At 42.4% G+C, this 25207-nt stretch overlaps 1 protein-coding gene across 2 annotated transcripts in view; it reads right to left on the bottom strand.

Annotated features, from left to right (window-relative positions):
- Positions 1-25207, bottom strand: part of FRY (FRY microtubule binding protein) — a 291284-nt gene that overhangs the window by 142549 nt on the left and 123528 nt on the right. For both annotated transcript variants that reach the window (XM_077810042.1, XM_077810035.1), the window contains exons 12-17: positions 19669-19772; positions 19044-19152; positions 18141-18227; positions 12240-12411; positions 10475-10607; positions 4719-4826 (exon numbers count right to left, since the gene is read on the bottom strand). In XM_077810042.1, coding sequence (XP_077666168.1) covers positions 4719-4826; positions 10475-10607; positions 12240-12411; positions 18141-18227; positions 19044-19152; positions 19669-19772 — 713 coding nt within the window. The remainder of the gene's footprint in view (positions 1-4718; positions 4827-10474; positions 10608-12239; positions 12412-18140; positions 18228-19043; positions 19153-19668; positions 19773-25207) is intronic.

Here is a 25207-nt window from a genome sequence, read left to right as displayed (position 1 = left end):
TTGTCGACATTTTATAGAAATTCTTGCTACACCAGTACTTGAATACATACATAGATCCAAAAGATATGTTTGCTTCAGTCCAAAAAGATACTATAGAGCACCTTTGTGAGCAACTTATTTTTTTTCACTTACAAGAGCATGTTTCAAGATAGTTGAAATATGGCAACTTTGCAGTTTCTCAGAACAAAGAAAACTGTTGACTTGATCACTTATGAGAGCAAAAGTCTTTCAGGATAATGTGTGCACTTCAGATTTTTTATTTTTTACTTCCAAGATAAAATCAAACAAACAAACAAAAACAAACAAAAAAACTCCCATGTGCCAGTAGAACAATTAAAATTAACCTTCAACTAAGAAGAAGCAAATTATAATTACTGAGAGAGAATCTTTAAATGAAATTAAAAATTCCTAACTAGAACACAAACATTGCCTCAAACTTTCATTTCTTCTGGGATATAGAAATAGAAACCACAGCTCCATCATACTCTCCATTTTTTAAGAACTAGAAGTCTATCCCCCCCAAAGCATTTTCTAAGGAACTGGCATCTTAGATCCCATTTTCTCTATTTCTATATTTGCACCTCATTTGTGTCCTTTTCTGATGGACCACAATCCATGTTTCCTCTTTAAAACAAAATGAGAAAGTCACTTCATAGCTTGTAGCTGGGCAGAATGAAACACTTAAAGATCAGTATGCTCATCACATTTTTAAGTTTGTCACTTCCACAGTGTACTAAGTCTTCATTAACCAAAAGGTAGTAATATTAATGGATGGGTTAGCATCCACTTTCCAAGTATTTAAATTTAGTTGTCCCTGAATAATTAGAAATGAGGATATATTTGTGAATAAATAGAGAAAAATCTAGAGGCCCTAATAATATGCAGTGGACCAAATTCTTTTCCATTAAAATTGTACGATGTGGTATACTTGAGAGAAGAATTTGGCTCAGTGAGTGTTAAAGTGAAGTTAATTGACTCCAACCAGTCTGAAAATTCTTTATAGGCAGGTCAAAGACTGTTTTATTCTATGCAATGAAAGTCTAATTGCCATGAAACTTCACCAACAGGTTCTACCCCAGTCAGCAAAGGGCAAAACAGCTCCTGTGGGTACCTTTGAGGCCTGTCAAACCTGAGATGGGCAGCTTCTTAAAAGTAAGTATCCAAGCCCAGTGCAGGGTGGCACTCAGAGGGAAGCAGAACTAGAGTGCAGAGCAGGGGCTGCTTACCCAGGAGAGCTGCTTAAGAGCCTTTGCTGCATGGACCCTCTGGAGACACAGAGGGACCATCTTTAATTCATTTTTCTTTCATTAGGGCCCAGGGCACTCAGCCTGGGCAACCGTAAACATACAGGGGATTAGGAACCCTTTCACAGAGACTACTGAACTTCTGCCTTGTGCCTTCTGCCAGATTGTTTTGCAGACTGCAGGATTATTTTGTTTCCCTTTTATATTTTGAACGGCTGTTATGCCCAGAAGGGAGAGAGCTGCCTCCCTCAGACTTCTAGTCAGAGGACGGCACCCCACATTCCAAACCAGAGCTACAGAAAGGTTTACAGTCAGGAAAAGAACATCTGGGATGAGAGAGGTGCTCACCCTCACCACTATAGGTATAACTTGTGACATATCCACATGAAATTCTTAACAAATTGGGAATTACTGTATTTCTCTGACACTAAAGGAAGGCAATTTATCACCTTCGCCTCTGGACACTAAAGATCACAAAACCAAGCAATAAACTCAGATTATGACTGAGTCATTCATGAAATGACTCCTTCTAAGGGTACGTCTACACTACCTGCTGGATCAGCGAGTAATGATCGATCTATCAGGGATCGATTTATTGCATCTAGTGTAGACGTGATAAATCGATCCCCGATCGCTCTGCTGTCCACTCCTGTATTCCACCGTGGCAAGAGGTGGAAGCAGAGTCGACGGGGGAGCGGCGGCAGTCGACGCTGTGCCATGAGGATGCGAGGTAAGTCGACCTAAGATACATAGACTTCAGCTACACTATTCTCGTAGCTGAAGTTATGTATCTTAGGTCGATCCCCCCCTCCCCAGTGTAGACCAGGCCTAACTGACACATGGAGGTAGTGGAAAATAAAACACAGACTAAAACTGCCTCCAAGCTCAAGTTACTGTATAAATGCATTGGACAATATTATCAACAGAGATTAGAAATAAACCTAGTATAAAACCATAGCTCTGTAATACTATGACAGTGGAGTCAGTAGAAAGGACATGAATTTGAAGAGTTACCATGGCTGCATTAAGAATTTCTCCTTATTACTCAGATATAGGACTTTATGAGAAGAACTCTTTCTGGTAAATAATTGGGCTTGGCAAAGTCGTTTTTAGGATGAAGCAGACCAGGTGATGTCAAGAAAATATAAAGACAAGTCATCCTGTAGTATATTGGTGGTAGTAAGTACTTTGGTTTCTCACAATTCTTACTGAGCAAGAAAGATCATCAAAGCCAGTAAAGCCACTTGTTTTCACTTCAGACTCTTAAATCTAAAACCTACCTTGGGGATTTGTAATGAATGGATCCAGTGGGCAGCAAAAGGCAGAATATGAGCTTGACATCTGCTTTGCTGCTCGTAATTTGAATACAGCTGTCTTGGAAGAAAATCTAGTTTTTGAGTTACAGATTCTTTCTGGGATTTGCCAAAAGACACATCTGTTCTAAGGATGAAAATTCAAACTAAAAGAATCTGTTAAACCAGAGATGTTGTTTAATCTTGAGAAAGAAAAACACATTAATAGCTTTTTGTCCAAACATCAGAGCTCACACAGACCACTACTGAAAGGTGGCCCAGGACTCTGGATTGCTTTTTTCAAAAGGATTATAGTTAGGAAAGGTTGAATCCCCAAAACGTTAGATTCTGGTATGGATTTTAGTCACAAAATGTGATGAGTCCTGAACCTGAAGTGAGAAAATATTGTAACATATTATGCAGCATCTCCAGACCAGTAAAGTCGGAGCCCTTGTGATGCAGCATGGGTGGCAAGAGAAGACTGGTGTGAGGGAAATAGGCCATATTTGAGTTGAGACTGGGAAAACTTTCATTGTTTTATAGTGAATGCACTTTATTCTGATAAAGATGTAAAAACAATTTTGTGTCTCTAGGTTAAAGGTCACTGGAGTAGTTCATAAACTTCCATCGAGATAAGACTCTCATGTTACTCCCTAGTTGCCTTTCAAGGAAGCAACAACTGCCATAGGCCCATCAAAGAATGGTGATTGAGTGCATGTGCTGACAAGTCATTACTAAGCTACTAAAATATTAAGCATGGGCCCCACATCCATTATCCCACATGGAAGCTGGTACCACAGCACAGTTTCAACCTCTTTAAACCTCTAACCCCGAGATTCCACCCTGTACAGTTTAGACACAACCTAGGATGTGGCCCAAATTGGTTGGACACTTATCTGATAATAATGGTGGCCACAATGACTTGCTTTGTCACTGTAATCCAATAATAATTCCATTTTAAGAGGAATATGTTGAAATCATTTAGCAAAGGCACCCTGACACCAGAATTGAGATATAATGGCAAAGGTGAAAGTTCTGTGCTGAAAGTTCTTTGCTACCATCATCTCTTATCATAACTGTCGTACAACTGAATCTTCTCAGACTTGGACTGTGCCACTGCTATGACATCTACGAGCCCACCTCCATTGTATAGATGCCGTGCCTTAATCCCTCTCCTTCATGATAGTGATACTGTATCCAGACAAATCAGAGGTAAGGACCCCAGCTCTGGGAGATAGGGAGACCCAAGCACTCCTACCTCTCTATTTTTTCTCTTTTAATTCAAAATAATTATGATTAGGCTTGGAAAGATTAGATTTTTATTGGTAAATGTCAATTTCACTGTACACTCAAAAAATAATGTAAAATATTTCCAACAATAATAATAGAAATTTACAGATAGGCAAAGTAAGAAAAACGCTGCTTGAGAACTTATTAGAGTTTGATTTAAGGATATTTATTTTGTATATTTTGACGTGATGTTGACAATTTGTGTTTTAACAGTTTATAAAGCTTTAACTTTTTGAATTTTAACTTCTACTGTCATTAGACAATTATTGTCTGACACCTCATTGTTTGAAACCCCTACATAACTGTGAAAATGGAAACGAATAAAAATTGAAGAAAATGCTTAGAAAATAAACATTGATATTATCTGTCAAAATGACAAAAAAATAAAAATCAAATTCTGCTAAGTCTAGTTATGATGTACTAGTAAGAAGAATGTGAAAACACACCATCTCTAGTACATTATGTTTTGCCAAGTTGATGTGTAGGATTCATAATCCAAAACTGAATTTTAAAAGTTGGTTTTCCCATTACTGTAAAAATGAATCCTCTCTTCTCTTGTTTAACATACGATTATGGTAAAAATAGTGAGAATTATTTATTCTTCATATTACAAAAGAACAGTTTGTTTTCAAAGTGCTACCAAGGGGGTGAATCTATGTGCTGAATCACAGCGTGAAAAACATCTTAAGAAAGTACATTTGTTTCTGTATCACATTTGGGGTCTTAGGTATAATGTCTCCTCGGTCATAATGCTGCTCAGGTCAGTTGAATCTTAAACTTTAATAACACATTAGTTTGCACATCTATGTGCCTCTAAGAAATAATTACACAGACTGGTGCTCAGTTTCATTCTATTCCTGCTGATCAATCTTTTCAGTGTTTACACACTTACCTTGCCAGCAAGTCAATCAGCTCAAGTTTTGACATTCCATCAGGAAGCAATCGAGGAATAGCAGCAACACATGTTCTGAAAAGATCGATTTTCGGTTTTCTCTCACCACTGAAAATTTGAAACAGAAAGTATGGATCATCGGAAGCTGACCAAACTTGAGAAATAAACATATTCAAGGATCTATAGTTTTGCTAAAATGTTTTGGAAGAGATATGAAACATCTAAAAAAAATGTATCTGCTTGAGTGCCAGACCACTGGTAAGGATCTTGGCAAAAAATCTAAGCACTAACAATATAACAACAAGGAAACTTCTCTGAAATAAATGACTGGCTTTAGCTGTTCTTGGAGACATGACTACCAAAACATTTGCTTATTTTTGTGGACTTACTGTAAAACGTATCATTTACCAATTCACAGTACAGTATTTAAGAAGATCAACATAATACACAGATTAAAGCACCAGATTCTGGCCCTCTCTATGGCACTGGCAAGGAGGACATCTCACACCACCCGCAGAGCACTTAGGAATTTGGAAGTGGGGAGAGAAGGGGCGGCCCAGCCAGCGGCCAGAGCACCTGTGTTGATCCCCAGATGATGTAAAAACCTCTTGAAGGCTGTTACGGGCTGGCACAATTTATAGCAACCCTAAGTCTGCTCTAAACTGTGCAATGGCCAAACCGCTTCCTGGCAGCCCTGAGGATTGGGTGAGCATAAAGCTCTGTCAGAACCGAGGCCAGGGCCAAAATCTTGAAATTTCTTAAAAGCAGGCTTTCAACCAATGATTATCTTAATGACAGATATTGCAACAAGTATGGGTTCTAGTTGTGCCACTTCCTATGATCATTACAAATATTTCTGTGAGAATGCAGAAGTAGAGTGGAAATCCTTCCTATAGTCTCCAAAAAATGATCATTAATTTGACTATTTTTACCAAATCTTCTGCTATTTGGCTATCTGGCATTAATTACCCATATAAATAAGCTAACCAAAGTACAATATTTTAACAGACATAGTCTTTCACACAATTAATTATTTGTATTGCAGTAGGACCTGGAGGCCCCAGCCAAGATCAGTACCCCACTGTGGTAGGTACTCTACAAAAATGTATAGTAAGGGAGAGACTCTGTCTTGAAAATCTTACAGTCTAAATAGACAAAGGATGGGAGGGGAAACCAAGGCACAGAGAATTGATGAGACTTTCCCAAAGTCATAGAACCCAGCTCTCCTGAGTCCCAGTCCACTACCCTCTCTAGACTACATAGGGTATTAAATTTGGATATCTTATTCTCATGATAAATAACACAGATGGCATTCATTTAGAAACACTGAAACGAGACTAGAGAACATCACCATTTTAATGCATTCTTGAAACTATTAATGTTACAGGTACAAACAGAGCCTATACTTATTATAATATGAAGATGTGAATTTAATGGTAGTTTTGTGGCCCTACTTGGCAGCCATGATTGCTCAGCACACTTTCATACATTTATCAGCTTGAATTTGGACTGTCAAAAATATAACAAGTCCAAATGAATGTTCAATGTACTCTGCTTCCACTGTATAATGCATGAATATTATTTTTCCTGATGAATTACTTGCTGTAGCTCATGAAAGCTTATGCTCAAATAAATTGGTTGATCTCTAAGGTGCCACAAGTACTCCTTTTCTTTTTACGAATACAGACTAACACGGCTGCTACTCTGAAACTTAATAGTATCTGTATCTTAAAGCGTATCTTATTTGAATAGACTCCCATTATGAAGTTCTGCATTTACTTGTGAAGTGCGTTAAGATCCACTAATGAAAAGCATGATGTAAGAGCTAGGCATTGTTATTATCTCTAAATTATAACTTTTCATCTGAGAACTTAACAATCTGGTGATCTGTCCTAGTACTTCATTAATACTGATACCACTACAAGATAAAATTTGCAGGGCTTCTAGGTAGACAAAGCAGGTTCAGTATTAGACATTTAATTAGTAAAGAATTCTTTGCTAGCAGTCACTAGGGCTAATAGTTTGTGCGTTGAGTGGAAGCTTGTGAGCTAACAGTTCAGGAAGAAACCTTTATAATGGTAGATGTGAAAATATTTATAAATATTATGTCTCTAGGTTGTTCCAGTAGTTTAGCAACTGTTCAGAGCACTCCTATGGGAGGATCCTAATCTGACAAGCCTTCATGTTCAGACATTATCTGGGCTAGTGAGGGTTCTGTGGACATAGCATGCAATATTTTACTAAGGAATGGCTGACATGGCTCTGCAGTGATCTCTTTGATTGATTCAGGAACTCATATGATGAATTCTGGACGAAGTTGCTTCCACCTGTTTTCAGCTGGAAGGACAGTGTTTACATGTTGAGGGTGGGAAATTAAAGCAGACTAGAAAGGATTTTTTTTAAGTCTACAAAAATTATTACAGTAATTGTAAAAGAATGTGTATATGCAACTTTGGCATATGATGGCTTTGAGTGTAGTGCAGAGATTGGTAGACCCCCTGCGCAGATGCAAAATTTGTGTCTGCATCTGAAGCGATCTACAAAGATGGTCCGTGGATGTGGATATCCAGGGATATAAGTGGATATCCGCATATTTGCAGGGATCTAGATATAAAATTTGGATATGCATCCATCAGCGATCTGCAAATATAAAGCGGATACCCACAGATTTGCAGGGCTCGAGCAATCAGCGGCTCTGCAAACATTTAGGAACTGTGAGAGATGTTTTAATGATTTTGTTCAGTTTCGGGAGGAGGTGGGCCTGTCCACACTTTGGCCAATCCTGGAGGACTGGGTACTTCAGTACATGGTGTAGCTGGCAAGCCAGGGGCTGGTGTCAGCCATCTCCACTTTCCTATTGGGACTTTCATTTGTCAGTAGGCTGAATGGTTACCAAGATGCTTGTGGCAGGATTTCAGTTGGGAGGTTTATAGTGGGGTGGTCATGAAGCACTGGCCCCAAAGACGACCCACATCACCCCATCACTGTTAATACACTTAAGGATTTGGTGCAAATTCCTGATCTCATATGTCATTGTGGACGAGAGGCAACCTTGGTCCAGGTGGCGTTCCTGGTATAATTCTGGGGGGCTTTTAGGATCAGCAAATTAGTGCCTGGGCCATGGACGGACACTTTGGGAAGGGCTTTGGAATCGAGGCATTTACATTGTGAGGATGATTAGTTATCTTAACATTGAGGATGTCAAAGATAGATTTGGGAGGCCGGGGTCAACCCATTATACTGTAGGAAGGTGACGAGGTGAGAATCTGCCCTGTGGGGGCCATGAGGGCATATATTGCAATAAGACCAATTAAAGATGGGACCCTCTTTATTCATAGTGATGGAAGCCCCCTCACAACATACTGGTTTGTTACCATTTTAAGATGGGGGCTGATGACATGGGACTTCTAGCTCATAAATTTGTTTCCTATTCATTTCAGGTCAGGGTGGCTACAGCGATGGCGCAGCTGGGTCTGGGGGCCAAGGCAATTCAGGCAATTGGGCGTTGGCATTCTAATGCATACAGGATGCAGGTGAAACCCTAGGTTGGGAATTAGAAATAATGTTGCTTATGTTTCCATTTCAGACAATTGCAGACAAGTCAGGCAGCCAGTGGCGAACATAAGAGCAGCCATACTGGGTCAGACTAAAGGTCCATCTAGCCCATTATCTTGTCTTCTGACAGTGGCCAATGCCAGGTGCCCCAGAGGGAATGAACACAACAGGTATGGATCTGTGGGCACAATATTGTGTATACAGTGCCCAGGCTGGCTTCCAGGTTGACAGGAGGTTCACAGCTCGGCCTCAGTGGTGAACCAATCCAGAGATAGCATGGCAGGAGAGGCATGATATGGCACCAGTGGATGCCCCTTGTATACTCTGGTGACCCAACAGCAGTCACCAAGTGTGACTGTAGTTCACCTTGGGGAAAATGATTTGGGAAAGTGTAAAGGGGTAGACTTGATGTTCAGAAACAAGAGGGACTTGGTACGGATCCTATACATTTTCCAAGGAGTAAAAATTATTTGGTCTGATGCAGGGTGTGGAGCAATGAAGCCCCTGCAGATCGACAAGGCTAGGAGACCTGTGAACAGGGGTACCAGAGTTATTCAGGGAGGATGGGGTCCACCTATCTGATTGGGGAGCTGATCTATTTTTGGCTGACGTTAAAGAAGGCGTCAGTAAATACCTGGCTAAGTATGGGGGGGAGGCAGCCAAGCAAATTACTGGTACCTCCTTGCGGCAGATGTCCAGTGCAGGTACTTCATAGGGAATGGATATGGTGATCAGATAAAATGGATTAGTTAAGGATTTAAAGGAGGCATTCTTTAAAAGAGCGGAGAAAGAGGGTTTGGGGCTCCCATGACTAGCATGGCAGGGACTCAAACCATCTTCCCCCTTTTTTCCCTCTTAACAAGAGACATGGTATGTCTGCCTGAGCTGAAAAAAAGGGGTGTGTCATGACCATTAATTTTTCCTAAAAAGCTTGGACACCCAAAATGCTCTGAAATAGCTGTGAGCACTGATGAGCATTATGGGTATGAGCACCAAGCATAACACTTTGATGCTGAAATAGCATTATTATTATTTACATAGTAACATTGGTGTGCATGATGTTTAATAGAAATAAAAGATGACAGAGTTCCTGAGCCAAAGAGCTTACAATCTAATTTAGACTAACAGAGCAATGGGAACCAACAAAGGAGAACAGAGGAAAGGCAGTTACAACACAAAGGTTATTCACAGCCGTAACAACGGCTGGATTTCAGCCAATTAGTGGAGTTGACTGGGTATTCGCTGTACTGCTGGTAAGTTGGCCATTTTGTCTGACAAACCTATCAAAAATCCACAACAGTCCAGCTGCCTCTCTACTACCATATCTCTCCAATGGTCTCATTCTCTACAAGGGGCAAGCCTCCTTTAAAGGGCTGGCTCTCTGATTGTACAACAACTCGCTCTGTCCCTCCCACAACAAGGATGGGCAATGTCTGTCCAATGATCTGGCTCCTCTTTCCATCAAGGCAGTTTTCTGCAAGCAGCTGCCCGCTTTCCTTCATCACATGACACCTCAGATTGCTCTGTATCTAGTAAAAATCCCTTTCCCCTGGAACACTCAACAGAGAACTTGTTCAGTGATTCATACTGAATGTATTTATGAATGCACCAGTGAAGAAATGCTCCTTTTAATCCTCTTAAATTCGAGGCCATCACTACAAGATGACTTGGGATTGTAATGAAGGTTTGATTTTGACTGTAGTCATGGACATTGACGAGAAATTTCAAAACTTCTTTACTATTAACTGTAGTTCTCAAAATTTACTGACACCATTTTGAAGTTCAGTGATGGCAGAAATATTTAGCAACAGTGGTCTGAGTCATTCCTTTACATACTCTGCTGATAGGCCTGCATTGTGGACACTGGTGCTTTTTACACTACCTTCCCATTCCTAAAATTCTGAGGTCATTTGGCCGGTTTACCACATGCATGCAAATAAACACTAAAATCCAGAAAAACAAAGCTATATTTTCTAATTAAGAGAGGGGGTGACATCACTGACCAGTCCTGCTGTACCCACAAATGGTGGATTTCACAAAAGGCACTAATTGTATACATTAGCAAATTGTACTTGTCACTCTCTGTCCCTATGACAGCTAAGACAGAACTTGAGACTGGTTGGAAAAAATAAAGCAAAAGGTCCTTTTGAGTTATTTTTTCAATCATACGGGATTTTTCTTTACTTTCATTTAACACTCACGTGATCATGTCTTCAGGTTCCTTGTTTAACATCTGTATGTTAGTTAGCATCATGCATCGTCCGACTTCTTTATCAAGATGTCTTAGTATGTTGTCCACAGCTTTTCTTACTTGAGAATAATACAATGACATACCTGTAAAAATATATATTTAAATTTTTAAAGAAGAACATAATATTAATAGAGATTCAGGCATTCTGAAGAAGGGAGAGCCTTATTCTAGTAATGTTACAAGAAGTAAAAAAACACAAAGTTTTAACTATAATGTAACCTATTGCCTCAATTTACTACACCCTGATTCATAGCCAGATCAGCTACCCTTTCTCATGGTGAGTAGTACCTTACTCTGAGAGTAGTCCCAATGATTTGGACTACTTATGGGAAAAGATACTAACACAGCCTTAGTAGCTTAGTAACTGAAATCTGACTGTAAGTGTTTAAATGAAAACTGAATTTTATATAATTCTAGTCCACGTCCTGAAAAGCTTTATTATATATTTAGCCACCCTCTTAGACTTTGAGAGCTTTAAAGAAACCTGACAAAAATAAAGGTTCTGAGCCAGCAGCTAGTCTTAAAATTAACACAAAAATTGGATTTGAACTAGCTCTCAAAATACTCTTTTGGTATGAAAAATTAGGTCATGCTGTTTTGTATTAAATACAGTATTAGCTTCATAGTGTGATACACTCGCAAATGGAAATCAGATAATTTAAAGGTAGATATAATTTACACAATTAAAAATGTAAACCCCAAAACATAACACTTCTTACTTTTATCCTATTAGGCTGACCTTTTCAAAGAATCCCAAGGAAACTTTAGATAAATCACCACCAATCAAGAGGTATTTCTTAATCTGCTTTTCTCTAGCTATTTCACTTTTTAGCAGATAAAGCCAGCATAGGTTCAGAACTCTGAAATGACCTCAACATTCAACTTCTTCATATGCTCTAAATCCCATGGTAGTGTGGGAAACATATGAATAAGTAATCTACCATGATTTTATATTACATTGAACATGAATAATTGACTCTCCATTTCATTTCAGAATTAAAATTCTGTTTATAAAAAAAACAACGAATGCAGCCTCACGAAGTGGAAACCAGACTGTTTAAAGCAGGTGCTAAATATTTTGCTGCAAAACTACAGTAACAAGAAATAAATTAATAACAAGAATTCAATCCTGCAGACTTTTCATACTAGCTGCAGAGCTTACTAATGTGAATAGTAATTGAAGTAAATATGATTAGCACTAATACCTAGTAGTAAGTGTTTATAGGATTGGGCCTTAAATTTTTATAGTTTTTTATTATCATGATTATATACTATAGTACACAAAATATTTTTCATTGGTGGGGAATTATACTGCACTTGCTTCCAGTACTTGCTTCCAGTTTCTTCCAGTACTTAAAATATAGATACTCTACAACTGATGGTGTTTCTCAAACTAGTGAATACATGTGGAGTACAAACACTGTATTTCAATTACTAGCAGGGAAACTGAACAAACAAACAAATATTCAGCATTCAGAAGATTTATCTATTTACTTACATACTCAGTGAATCATGAAATATATCCCAATAAGCTTAAATTTAAGAAAATAGAATTAATCAGTCTAAAGGATATATTTAACTAAAAATACATGATAAATAAAAATACAACTAAATACATAACTATATTAAAATTTTCTACATATTCACTTAGAAGTCTTGTACATGGTTTCACTGGTCATTATAAGTTTGCACATTATTACATGCCTTTTACTGACCTATCATTTTAGCTTCCTCCTCTGTGAGAGTTTTGCTTAAGTAAGTTTTCTTCACTCTTAGAGTGTTTCCAGAGGGAAGGACAGCTCCAGTAACTGGCATTGGAGGTTCACCATCTTTTTGCTGCAAGCTATCAGCAATCACCAAGAAAGCTCTCAGACCAATATTCATTCTCTGTAAAGTTCAAAATATGAATGAATAGCATAGTCAAATAATTACCACTCTGCTCACATTTCAGAAATAAAATTTTGCTATACCAAATCTGAATAAATTAAATTACAGAGATATTTCCCTCTGCCAAAATTCGAACAAAATAAAATGTTTCTACTCAACCACATTAAATGTTAGTACATATATCTATGTCTATAATGCAAACTCCATACAGTTGTGGCAATTACAAAAAATCCGTGGTACAAACATTCAACAATATTTCCTACAATGCATCATATCTTGTATTAAATAAGGCTAAAATAAAAAACGGTTACTCACCTTCTCGTAACTGTTGTTCTTCGAGGTGTGTTGTTCATGTCCATTCCAATCAGGTGTGTGCACGCTGCATGCATGACAGCCAGAAGATTTTTCCCCTAGCAGTATCCATAGGGTTGGCCTGTGCACCCCCTGGAGTCGCGCTTACATGGCACCCAATATAGAGTCCTGCCAACCTGACCCCCACTCAGTTCCTTCTTGCTGGAGACTCCGACAGAAGGGTAGGAGGGAAGGTATTGGAATGGACATGAACAACACATCTCGAAGAACAACAGTTACGAGAAGGTGAGTAACCGTTTTTTCTTCTTCGAGTGCTTGTTCACGTCAATTCCAATCAGGTGACTCACAAGCCCAAGTTCAGGAGGCGGGGTTGGAGTTGTCCACCGATTGTAGTACCGCTCTGCCAAAGGCCGTGTCATCTCTGGTCTGCTGGGTGATTGCATAATGTGTGGTGAAAGTGTGTATGGAGGACCACATCGCTGCCCTGCATATTTCCTGAGTAGGAACCTGAGCCAGGAAAGTGGCTGAAGAGGCCTGCACCCTGGTGGAATGTGCGGTGATCGGAGGGGCAGGCACCACTGCCAGGTTGTAGCACTCTCAGATGCAGGACATGATCCACGAAAAAATTCATTGAGAGGAGACTGGTAGACCTTTCATCCTGTCTACCACAGCCACAAACAGTTGAATGGACTTCTGGAACAGTTTTGTTCTTTCAAAGGCTAGTGCTCTGCAGATGTCCAATGAGTGAAGCCTCTACTCCCTGCCGCTCGAGTGCGGCTTAGGAGAGAGCACTGGGAGGAAGATGTCCTGGCTGATATGAAACTGGGAGACAACCTCTGGGAGGAACACAGGATGTGGCCTCAGCTGAACCTTGTCCTTACAGAACATCATGTAAGGGGGCTCTGATGTTAGGGCCTTGAGCTTGGACATGCTTCTGGCTGAGATTATCATTACCAGAAAAGCCACCTTGTACAACAGGTAAAGCAGGGAACAAGTCACCAGTGGTTTGAAGGGTGGCCCCATCAATTTGGAAAGGACCAAATTGAGGTCCCAGGCCGGGACCAGCTGCCTGACTTGCGGGTATAGCTTGTTGAGACCTTTCAGGAAACAGCTGACCATAGGGTTGACGAAGATTGACCGGCCCTCTGCGCCTGGGTGGAAGGCAGAGATGGTGGCCAAGTGAACCTTTATTGATGACATGGACAGCCCCTGCTGCTTGAGATGGAGGAGAGTCTAATATAAGTGGCATGGAGACAAGCGTCAGAAACAAATGGTGCTGTGCCAACCAGAAAATCTCTTTCACTTGGCAAGGTAGGTAGCCCTTGTGGAAGGCTTCCTTCTCCCAAGGAGGACTTGTCTAACCTGGTCCGAGCAAGAGAGCTCCGTCAGGTTCAGCCATGGAGTTTCCACGCTGTGAGGTGCAGCAACTCAAGGTTCGGGGGAGGTGGCCGTGGTCATGAGTTAGTAAGTCCGGGAAGAGCAGCAAGGTGACTGGAGCATTTCCAAGAGCGATGTGTACCAGTGCTGGTGGGGCCAGGCTGGAGCTATCAATATCACCAAAGCTCGTGCCCTCCAAATCTTGAGGAGCAGCTTGTGAACGAGAGGGATAGGCGGAAATGCGTATAGGAGATGGCCTTCCCATGGGAGAAGAAACACGCCCGTGATGGAACCTGGACTGTGATTCAGGAAGGAACAGAACTTCTGGCACTTCCTGTTGCGTCGCGTGGTGAAGAGGTTTATCTGGGGAAAGCCCCCAAGTTCGCAATGTCTGGACGAAGGGACCACTCGTGGCCTTGGAATGACCTTCTGAGATAGTCCGCCAACTCGTTTTGTACTCCAGGGAGGTACGATGCTTGCAGATATATCAAATGTTCTACGTAGAAGTCCCACAGCATGAGGGCTTCCTGGCACAGGAGAGAGGAGCGTGCACCCCGCCGTTTGTTGATATAAAACATCCCCGTTGTGTTGTCTGTCATAACTGATACACATCTCCCTGTTAAGTGGGCTCAGAAAGTCTGGCACGCCAGGTGTACCACTTTCAGCTCTCTGACGTTGACGTGGAAGCAAGTTCCGCCTGGGACCAGAGGCCTTGTGTCCTGAGGTCTCCCAAATATGCTCCCCAGCCCATAACTGACGCATCTGTCACTAGGGAGAGAGAAGGCTGAGGGCTGATAGTATGGGCTCCCACACATACTACCTGTGGGTCAAGCCACCACTGGAGGGCATTGAGGACTGAGCGAGGCAGAGTCACAACCCTGTCCAAACTGTCCCGAGCTGGCCAATACACCGAGGCTAGCCACGATTGGAGAGGCCAGAGTCTGAGGCTGGTGTGTTGCACCACAAAGGTACAAGCAGCCATGTGTCCTAGAAGTTTCAGACAATTCCTTGCTGTTGTGGTAGGGAAGTGCCTTAGACCTCGTATGATGTTGCTGAGGGACCGAAACCTTGCTTCCGGGAGGTATGCCCTGGCTTGTGTTCACTCAGGTACTTCCCCTATGAAACCTGGACAGCACTGATTTCCCCTCATTCAGAAGGAGGCCCAGTTCCTCAAACGTTGTTCTTATGAAGTCGACTTGTGCCTCCACTTGAGATCTGGAGTGGCCCTTGATGAGCCAGTCATCAAGGTATGGGAACATCTGTACCTGCCGCCTGCGGGGTAGGTCCAGTTCTTGTCCTTGTGTGCCATCCTCAACCACACCTTCAAAAGACTGGTTTGGGGCCCGAAGGTGGCTCGGGTTGGCTAAGGCTGTGGCCTGAGGACGGGTGTGGCCTTTTCCTGCCACCCCATTCCTCTTCCAGGAACCGTCCTGTCGGTTTTGTTGGTAAAACTGCTGAAGAGGCTGCAGCCTGAAGTGTCTGCGCTGTGTAGTGGGGATGTGTATGCCCAGGGAGTTGAGGGTGTCCCTCAAGTTTTTTAAACTGTGCAGTCTCCTGGCTGTTTTTTCAGAGAAAAGGGCCTGACCTTCAAAGGGTAGGTCTTGGATGGTCTCTTGGACTTGGTAAGGAAGCCCACAGACATTGAGCCAAGAGGACCTTCTCATGGCCATCCCCGTAGCCATGGTTCGGGCTGCTGCGTCAGCACCATCAAGAACCGTCTGCAAGGAGGCCCTAGAAATGAGTTTGCCTTCCTCCACCAAGGCATTAATTTAGGAGTGGGTGTCTGGTGGCAATAGCTTGGCAAACTTGGCCATCGCTCGCAGGTATTAAAGGCATACCTACTAATGATGGCCTGCTGGTTTGAAATGCAGAGCTGCAAACCACCAGTGGAGTAGACTTTTCTCCTGAACAAGTCCACTTTTTCACCTCCCAATTTTTAGGGGAGGGTCCCTGAAACCCCAGACACTCCCTTTGGTTTGCAGCATCCACCACCAAGGAGTCGGGTGTAGGGTGGGAATAGAGATGCTCATATCTCCTTGAGGGGATGAAATAGCGTCTCTCTTTTCTCTTCTCTTTAGGGGGCAAATAGGCTGACGTCTGCCACAAAGTTTTTGTGGTTTTGTGGTTTCAGTTATAGTTTTGATGAGTGGCAGAGCAATGCGTGAGGGCCCAGAGGGGGCAAGGATGTCCACCCTGTATCCTCTAGATCAGTATCCTCTACCAGCTCCTCTGCCTGGATCCCCAAGTTCTGGGCCACCCTGCACGACGACTGTTGCAGGACCCTATCTTCCAAGGTGGGGCCCGTTGATGTGCCCACAGTGGCCTCATCTGGGGAGGAGGAGGCTGAGAGCACAGCACATGGCCTTAGTCAGTGCCCTTGGCCCCAAGAGGGTCACTTTGTCCATTGGGGTGCTATAAACGCTGGTGCTGCAGTCGCCGGTGCCAAGGAGGTCGGTGCCGAGATGGTCATTGGCACGGAGGCCTGAGCAGCAAGCAGAGGTACCGGCGTCGTTTCTGGTGCCAGCTGCTGCGTGGGGGTGACCAACACCGACCTGTATCTCAATGCCTGGCTCTGACCCTGGGCTTGATGATAGGCCCAGGGAGTCCAAAAGGGCCACTGAGCTGGTGGTTGCCATTGAGGTGGCCACAGTGCTGGAGGAGGCTGGCAGTGTCGCCAAGATCTAGACTTCCTGCTGCTGGACCTATCTAACTGATAGGACTCTGCCTCAGACTCCGAGGTCTCGAAAAAGGAAGACCATGGAGGAGCGGTACTGGGTGATGCTGATGAGCAGTGCCGGGCCTCTGGGGATTGGTGTGGTCCCCCCACGTGGGCAGCCGGCACCAGGGAGTGGCATCGCGGAGATGGGGAGCGGTGTGACATCATCGCCGGCTTGCCCCTAGATGGGATAGGTGCTTGGGTTATGACCAGTGCCTCGTCCCTCCTTGGAGAAGGCAGTGCTGTGAGGCGAATATGGTCCTGTGCCACCTCAAAAGTCTTTGGAGAGGAGGGGAGTTGAATATCCCCGTCTGACGGTCTGGAGAACGGTAGTGGGTCGGACTCGACTGGACCCCTGGCAGCGCAGGAGTTGATGAGCTCCTGGGAGGTGCTGGGCCCAACTTAGGCTGGATGGGCTGAGGCCTCCCTGTCGCTGGCTCCTAAGGCTTAAGAGTGGGAGAGCACCGTCTCTCCTGCCTCTTTTTCTTTTGGAGCACGTAGATGAAGACTGGCGGCTACCAGAAGTCTTATGCTCAGCACCGTTTCAGTGCTGGGAGTCCTTAGCCTCCTTCCTTAGTGCCGGCTTGTTCACCATTGGCGCCACGCACAGAGGAGGACGCACTTGGCACGGGATCCAATGACCTGAGGTCGGACTGTGGGCAGAGGGCTGCCTCCAGGAGGACAATTCTAAGTCTCTGCTTGCGATCCTTAAGGGTTCCTAGCCGAAACCCTTTGCAAATGCAGCACTTGTCCTTTTGGTGACTCTTGCCAAGGCACTTCAAACAAGAAGTGTGCGGGTTGCTCCTTGGCATCAATTTACCACAGACTTCACACGGTTTGAACCCCGGTGACCGAGGCATACCCTGGTGTTGGGGGACGAAATGGGGAACCCTGGAACCTAGCTGAAACCCTCAAAACAGAAACTTAGAGAAACTGCTAACACTGCTAATACTACTAACTAAGAATCTAACTATATACAAATGATAGTGGGACACTACTAGAGGTGCTTGCAGAAGCAAGAGCAAGAGAAGTTCCAGCTAGCCGTCACTGGCAGTAAGAAGGAATGGAGGGAGGGTCAGGTTGGCAGGGCCCTATATTGGGCGCCATGTAGGTGCAACTCCAGGGGGCACCCAGGCCAACTCTACGGATACTGCCAGGGGAAAAATCTTCCAGCTGTCATTCATGCAGCACATGCACACCTGATTGGAATTGAGATGAACAAGCACTTGAAGAAGAATATAAATTATTCTGAGCAATCAAAATTAAAGCTGAACATAATGCAATAAATACATATTTCAGTAAAGAGTGTGCATATATGTCATACCTCTGGATTCAGACTGAAAGCTTTTGCTGGTTTTCCAACACAAAGAAAGTCAAAGATAATTTCTTTCATTGCAAAATCTAAACGTTCCTAAAATGGAAAAAGGAATTGTTACAAATCATATGAAGTTGCTTCTTTTGTTAAATGCAATAGAAATATTGAAGCAGGATGTCATCAGGATTTATTTAAATTTATTTAGGATCATATTTTCAAAAGTGCACAGCACCCACAATGTGTTCCAGACTTTCAGTACAACTCAACTCCTATTCCAGCTACTATCTAAATGGAAGTTGCTGAGTACTGAGCACTTTTGAAAATCTGGCCACTTAATTTAGGTACCTAAATGAGTAACTTTGAACGTCTCTTTTTTAAATTATTTAAATTTCACTTGAGCAATTGTAGTATTAATGTGCTATTTTATAAAACAAAAGTCTATTCACAGATGCAACGCGTCTAAAATTCAGCAAAGCATTTAAGTATATGCTTAAGTGCAAGCCCATTTAGCAAAGCACTTAAGCAAGGGCTTAATTTTAAGCACACATGTAAGTGCTTTGCTAAATGGGGATGGTTTGCTGAACTGGAGCCACAAAGGAGACTAGACTTCTACTGTGAGTGCAGAATTTATGTGGTAATCTCCCATTAATACCGAATAACATTATGTGTGTCAGTCCCTGGTGCATTAAAATTGCATTACTGGAACCGATCCTGCCACTTTCCCTTGTTTTACACCAGTGCAACTCCACTATCATTTCTAGCCTAATCCACACCCACAATTTACCATTGCCTAAGAGAAGGCTATCATTAGTGGGGGATGAATAAAGTGACACAATACCGAGTTTATTCTGCTATTAATAATTTATTAGGAAAATAAATTATTCATTACTTGGACACAGTTCTTTTCCATACCTGTGCAATGAACTGTATAATTTTCACAAAGATGTTTAGAGGCATATCCCTTGGTACCACACCACGGGACCCTTTTGGGAATAGCGTTGTGACAATGGTTATAAGTCGACTAAGAAAAGAAAAAAGCAAGTATTAGCACAGTTCCATTCCTTGCAGATGAGTGGCAGGTGTATCTTCTTGTTTAATCATCCCAAATTCTGTCTGGAAATCTTCGTCTCATTTAGAAAGCCTCAGGTATGGAGAGGCGTTTCCAAATTAAAAGGAGCAGTAGTAGCTTGCTCTATTTCTTTGTTTCTAAGTTTGGAGTTATTGCTATTTTGTTATTGTGCTGCAAGCATCCACAATCCTGCCAATAACACACTTCTCTTTCAATTTCCACTATTTCCAGAAGAAAAGAGTGAGTCTGTTTATATTCTGGCTCTTCCAAAAGCAAAAGCTTTTGGTATAGTAATTGAAAAAAGCAGGAGAAAAATTGTTAAATGTCACAAAAGGGAATACTTTATTGTGCACATTTGACAGAAGAATCTCTTCTAGGTCAAGGACACTCAGTGGAGCCACTGGACTTCTACAATGGAAACATCCACAGCAAAGGGGCCTGGTTACAATTACAACTGCAAAACTTTACCTCTGGGTAGCTGTATTGCTTTCACATTTAATTCTAATCATGTAAACCCATAGTAGTCTGTAGAGAGACTCCAGTGCAACTCGAGCCATTTTGGGGTCCTTGTTCTAGAAGAAAATCACAAGCAAACAATAGATTTCAGCCAGTTAAGTCTTAACTCTACAAATCCTTCTAATTCTTTCTAGGAGCACAACCTATAAAGGAAGTTTGGGCTGCATATCCACTCTTAGTGCATGCCAAGATTTATAGCTTTTGTACTGAGCATCATAAAAAGACGTGGAAACACACAGCTGCTTGATGCCCAAATATAGTACTGGCACATAGAAAAACATATAACATTATCATTGTACAGAATTTAATCTTAAAAGTTTTTTAAAACTTGTTTCTAAATGACCCATCTTTTAAAATACTATTAAAGATTTCAGACATCCTAAGTGTCTGTGTTAGCATAAAATAGATGAGATGTAGTGCAATTAAGAATCACTATGGAAACCAATCCTATTCAAATCTAGACAAAAATTTCATCTTCAATTAAGCTGTCAGACTTTTGATAATACAAATGTTATTCCATTTTTATGCACTGATATTAATCATACATCCAATAAATGTATTATATACTGCACACATTTAAAAATGACAACATTTAAACTTAGATAGAATGACCAGTTAGACTGGGTAACAGTTGAGGCTGAGAATAACATCTGTGTTGGTTTTTTTTGGAAGTTTGAACCAGTAAAGTCTCCTGTTTCCCCTTCATCTGGTGCGGTGCTCAGTTGTTTTAGCCTTTGGGTAGCTACAGTGCTTACTTTGTATTTTTTATTACAAATATTTGCATTGTAAAAATGATAGTTAAAATAAATAGTATTTTTCAATTCACCTCATACAAGTACTGTAGTGCAATCTCTATTGTGAAAGTGTAACTTACAAATGTAGATTTATTTTGTTCCATAACTGCACTCAAAAACAAAACAATGTAAAACTTTAGAGCCTACAAGTCCACTCAGTCCTACTTCTTGTTCAGCCAATCGCTAAGACAAACAAGTTTGTTTACATTTATGGGAGATACTGCTGCCTGCTTCTTATTTATAATGTCACCTGAAAATGAGAACAGGCATTCGCATGGCACTTTTGTAGCAGGCTTTGCAAGGTATTTACATGCAAGATATGCTAAACATTCATATGCCCCTTCATGCTTCAGCCACCATTCCAGAGGACATGCTTCCATGTTGATGATGTTTGAAAAAAAAAATAGTGCATTAATAAAATTTGTGACTGAACTCCCTGGGGGAGAACTGTATGTCCCCTGCTCTGTTTTACCCGCATTCTGCCATATATTTCATGTTATAGCAGTCTCGCATGATGACCCAGCACATGTTGTTTGACTTAAGAACACTGTCACTGCAGATCTGACAAAATGCAAAGAAGGCACCAATGTGAGATTTCTAAAGATAGCTACAGCACTCGACCCAAGGTTTAGGAATCTGAAGTGCCTTCCAAAATCTGAGAGGGACGAGGTGTGAAGCATGCTTTCAGAAGTCTTAAAAGAGCAACACTCCGATGCGGAAACTACAGAGTCCTCCCGCACTGATAGGGCAATGCATGGAGGCATTCAGTGGCAGAGGCCAGGAAAGAATTAAGTGAGTGTGAATAGCGGAGGCAGGACGCGATGGTGAGGCTAATGGGGGAGCAAATGGAGATGATGAAGCGTCTGTTGGAGCTGCAGAAAAGCCAACAAGAGCACAGACCCCCCCTGCATCCACTGTATAACCGCCTACCCTCCTCCCCATGTTCCATAGCCCCCTCATCCAGAGGTCCAAGAATGCGGGGGGGGGGGGGAGGCTCCAGGCACCCAGCCATTCCACTTCAGAGGATGGCCCAAGCAACAGAAGGCTGTCATTCAAACAGTTTGATTTTTAGTGTGGCTACAATAAGGTATGTGGCCTTGTCCTTCCCTCCTCCCCGACCCCATCCAGGCTACCTTGTCCGTTATCTCTCTTTTTTTTTTAATTAATAAAGAAAGAATGCATGGTTTCAAAACAATAGGTACTTTATTTTGAAGGGGGGAGGGTGGTTGGCTTACAGGGAATGAAAATCAACAAAGGGGGCGGGTTTGCACCAAGGAGAAACACACACAGCTGTCACACTGAAGCCTGGCCAGTCATGAAACTGGTTTTCAAAGCCTCTCTGATGCGCAGCACGCCTTGTTGTGCTCTTCTAATCACCCTCGTGTCTGGCTGTTCAAAATCGGATGCCAGGCGATTTGCCTCAACCTCCCACCCTGCCATAAATGTCCCCCCCTTACTCTCACAGATATTATGGAGCACACAGCAAGCAGCAATAACAATGGGAATGTTGGTTGCGCTGAGGTCTGACCTAATCAGCAAACAGCGCCAGCAAGCTTTTAATCGTCCAAAGGCACATTCTACCACCATTCTGCACTTGCTCACCCTATAGTTGAACTGCTCCTTACTACTGTCTAGGCTTCATGAGCCATGGGAGCAAGGGTAGGCTGGGATAGGTGCGACCATGTGGTGCTGCTGGCTGGGAGAGCAACCTGAGGCAGAAGCCTCCAGCTCGCACAATATTCCAGGCAGGACTGAATCTCCATGAGATGAAACTTAAAGAAGAGAATGACCTGGAGTCTCTGGCTCCCATTCAGTGCTCTAAGAGGAGAATAGCCATGTCTGTCGAGGCGCCCCTGGTCGACCTCACTGAGGTCTGCCAGGAGCACCCAGGAGACGTACAACGGCTATCAGTCCTACTGCACCGTCAGCTGCGAAGGCAAGGAGCTGCTGCTGTGTAGCAATGTAGTACCGCATCTGCCAGCAGCACCCAGGAGACGTACGGTGACTGTGAGCTGAGCGGGCTCCATGCTTGCCGTGTTATGGTGTCTGCATGGGTAACCCAGGAAAAGGCGTGAAACGATTGTCTGCCGTTGCTTTCATGGAGGAAGGGATGAAGGGCAATGCATGGAGGCATTCAGTGGCAGAGGCCAGGAAAGAATTAAGTGAGTGTGAATAGTGGAGGCAGGACGCGATGGTGAGGCTAATGGGGGAGCAAATGGAGATGATGAAGCGTCTGTTGGAGCTGCAGAAAAGCCTGACGACATGTACCCAAAACCATCTGCAACAATGTTTTTGTCCCATCAGGCATTGGGAGCTTAACCCAGAATTCCAGTGGGCAGTGGAGACTGCGGGAACTGTGCGATAGCTACCCACAGTGCACCACTCTGTAATCGATGCTAACCACGGTAGTGAGGATGCACTCCACCGACTTAATGTGCTTAGTGTGGACATATGCAATCGACTGTATAAAATCGGTTTCTAAAAATCGACTTCTATAAAATAGACCTAATTTCACAGTGTAGACAAGGCCTAAGTCACTTTTCAGTACCTAGCATAATTTTGGCCTTGATCCAGCAAAACATTTAGGCAAATGAGTAAGCTTTATTGACCTCTGTTGTACTGCTCACCATTCTCAAAGTTAAGCAAGTAGACCCTTAATAACCACAGTTTGTCCTACAGTTCCCCCTGTGCCAGAGGGGAGGAGGAGCAAGTAAAAGCATGCAGCTGGCTACACTGGATTTACTCTACTTCCAGATTCTGATCCATCAGGGGAATCTCTCACCTATGTCCTTACAGCAATTTACTGTTTGTTTTGTGCTACAGGGCAGTGCAGAGCTGCTGGCCATAAGACGAAGTATCTCTACCTAGCACTCCCCAGATGGCTATGAGGAGACCTGTAACTGAATTAGTTGGTGCACCACATTCCAGAGGTGTCACGATATGCCAGCTATGGAATCTGTCCAGCCCCACCCCCACTAGCAGCACATGCTAACCAGAGAAACATGTTGCTTCTTTTAAAACAGCAGCACAGGATACCTGTTGGTGCATGGTTTTGGCATACCCTGAGAGACTCTGCCCTGCAATCACAGTGGCACGTACAGCAGGCCCACTTGATTCCCTTTTAATATAAGGGCAGAATTTGTATTACTCCGAAATTCCTCTATAATTTTGCCCTAATACATCCAAATATTTGCAGTGGTCATCTGGGATTTATTCATGGGCAGTTCCATTGCTTCGTCTCTTCTTTTCAGCTTTAACTTCATTCTACCCTAGCTAATGAGGTCATCTGGGATGCCTGAGTGTTACTTATAGTTCCTAGCTTATAACATGTTATTCTCAGTGATGGCCTTTGACTCCGGAACTTTTATCCCTCTGGTCTGAAAGTGCCCAAGTTTCCTGACAATCACATACTTTATCTATTTCTGCCAGGGTGATGTCTTGGCCATATAGAAGTCAATGGGAGTTTGCTGAGGAGCAGATGGGATTTTATTCTGGCAGGTTGGGATAAGTCTGTAATACTGTAAAGTACATATCTATGCAAAGCAAATAATAATATCCACCATATGAGGTCACAGGCGTAGTTCAGGAAGTTGCTCCAGCCAGGCCAACGGGGCTGAGCAGGGTTGGGGGGGGGGAAGCAAATTCCACACTTGCACAGGGCTTGCAGTTTGGGGAGCAATGCCCCCCTCCCTGCCCCCATGTCCTCCCAAACTATGCCTATGTATTAGGTTTTAAAAAGGCCCCACAAAAAAACCCACATAAAAACCTTTGTTTCTTGAATGCTTGCTAACCATCCAAAAATTGATTAGCTGAGATAAATTTAAGGTGGTATAAGGTATAAAGTAAAGCCTACAGACAACTTTCTAAAAACCACCTTATCTTACTGTTTAGAACACAGAAATGCTTTCATTGTCCCACCTAACTCCCTCCCTCTTCTGCTGATTTATGTGCCTGAATGACATTGGTCTGAACTTTGACCAAGCAGCTTTCCAGTTAACGTACAGTATAAGTGAGCATGAAAGGATAGCTTTGCTAATGCAGAGCTTCATGTATTAGCATGAACAACATATTTAATTTTAACATTACTCAAGCCACAGTCACTAAATAAAGACATTTAAAACATTTACAAATATGTCAGAATGATTTAAACACACTAAACTAAATAACTAATAACACTTTAACTAAATAAATAAAGAACATCAGTTGTTTAGGTGGACAGAAACAGGAGTACCACAAACATTTTAATTTAGTTTTAGTTTCTTTAATGAGACTTTCAGATTGAAAAAAGGAGAATCAGTACCATGTGACCAGCCAGCTATCCTCAGGCTAGCAGCAAGTGCTCCAGTTTAAGAATGAATGAAATAAAAGGTTCAAAAATAACATTTTGCAATTTTCTTCTTCCACTCCATTCCTGGCTAACTTTTACCAACAATTTAGTCTGTCCTCACATGCATATGCAATATTTGGGTTGTTTGGTTCAAGCCACTCTCCATTAACAAAGACATGAGAAATTCAGACTAGGCATAGGAATATTTTTTTCATTGACAAATCTGTATTGTTAAATTATAAAAGCATTGCTAAGAAATAAAATTACTGATAGATTCAGCTATTATCAAAAAGCTAAATCACGTAAAACTAAAGATGACCCAGGCTACATACAGTGAGCTAGCAAAGTATTAAATAAGAAAATAAGATAC

This window comes from Eretmochelys imbricata, chromosome 1 (genome assembly GCF_965152235.1).
Source record: "Eretmochelys imbricata isolate rEreImb1 chromosome 1, rEreImb1.hap1, whole genome shotgun sequence".
In the NCBI taxonomy this organism is placed as follows: domain Eukaryota; kingdom Metazoa; phylum Chordata; order Testudines; family Cheloniidae; genus Eretmochelys; species Eretmochelys imbricata.
This window is presented reverse-complemented; position numbering and strand designations above follow the sequence as displayed.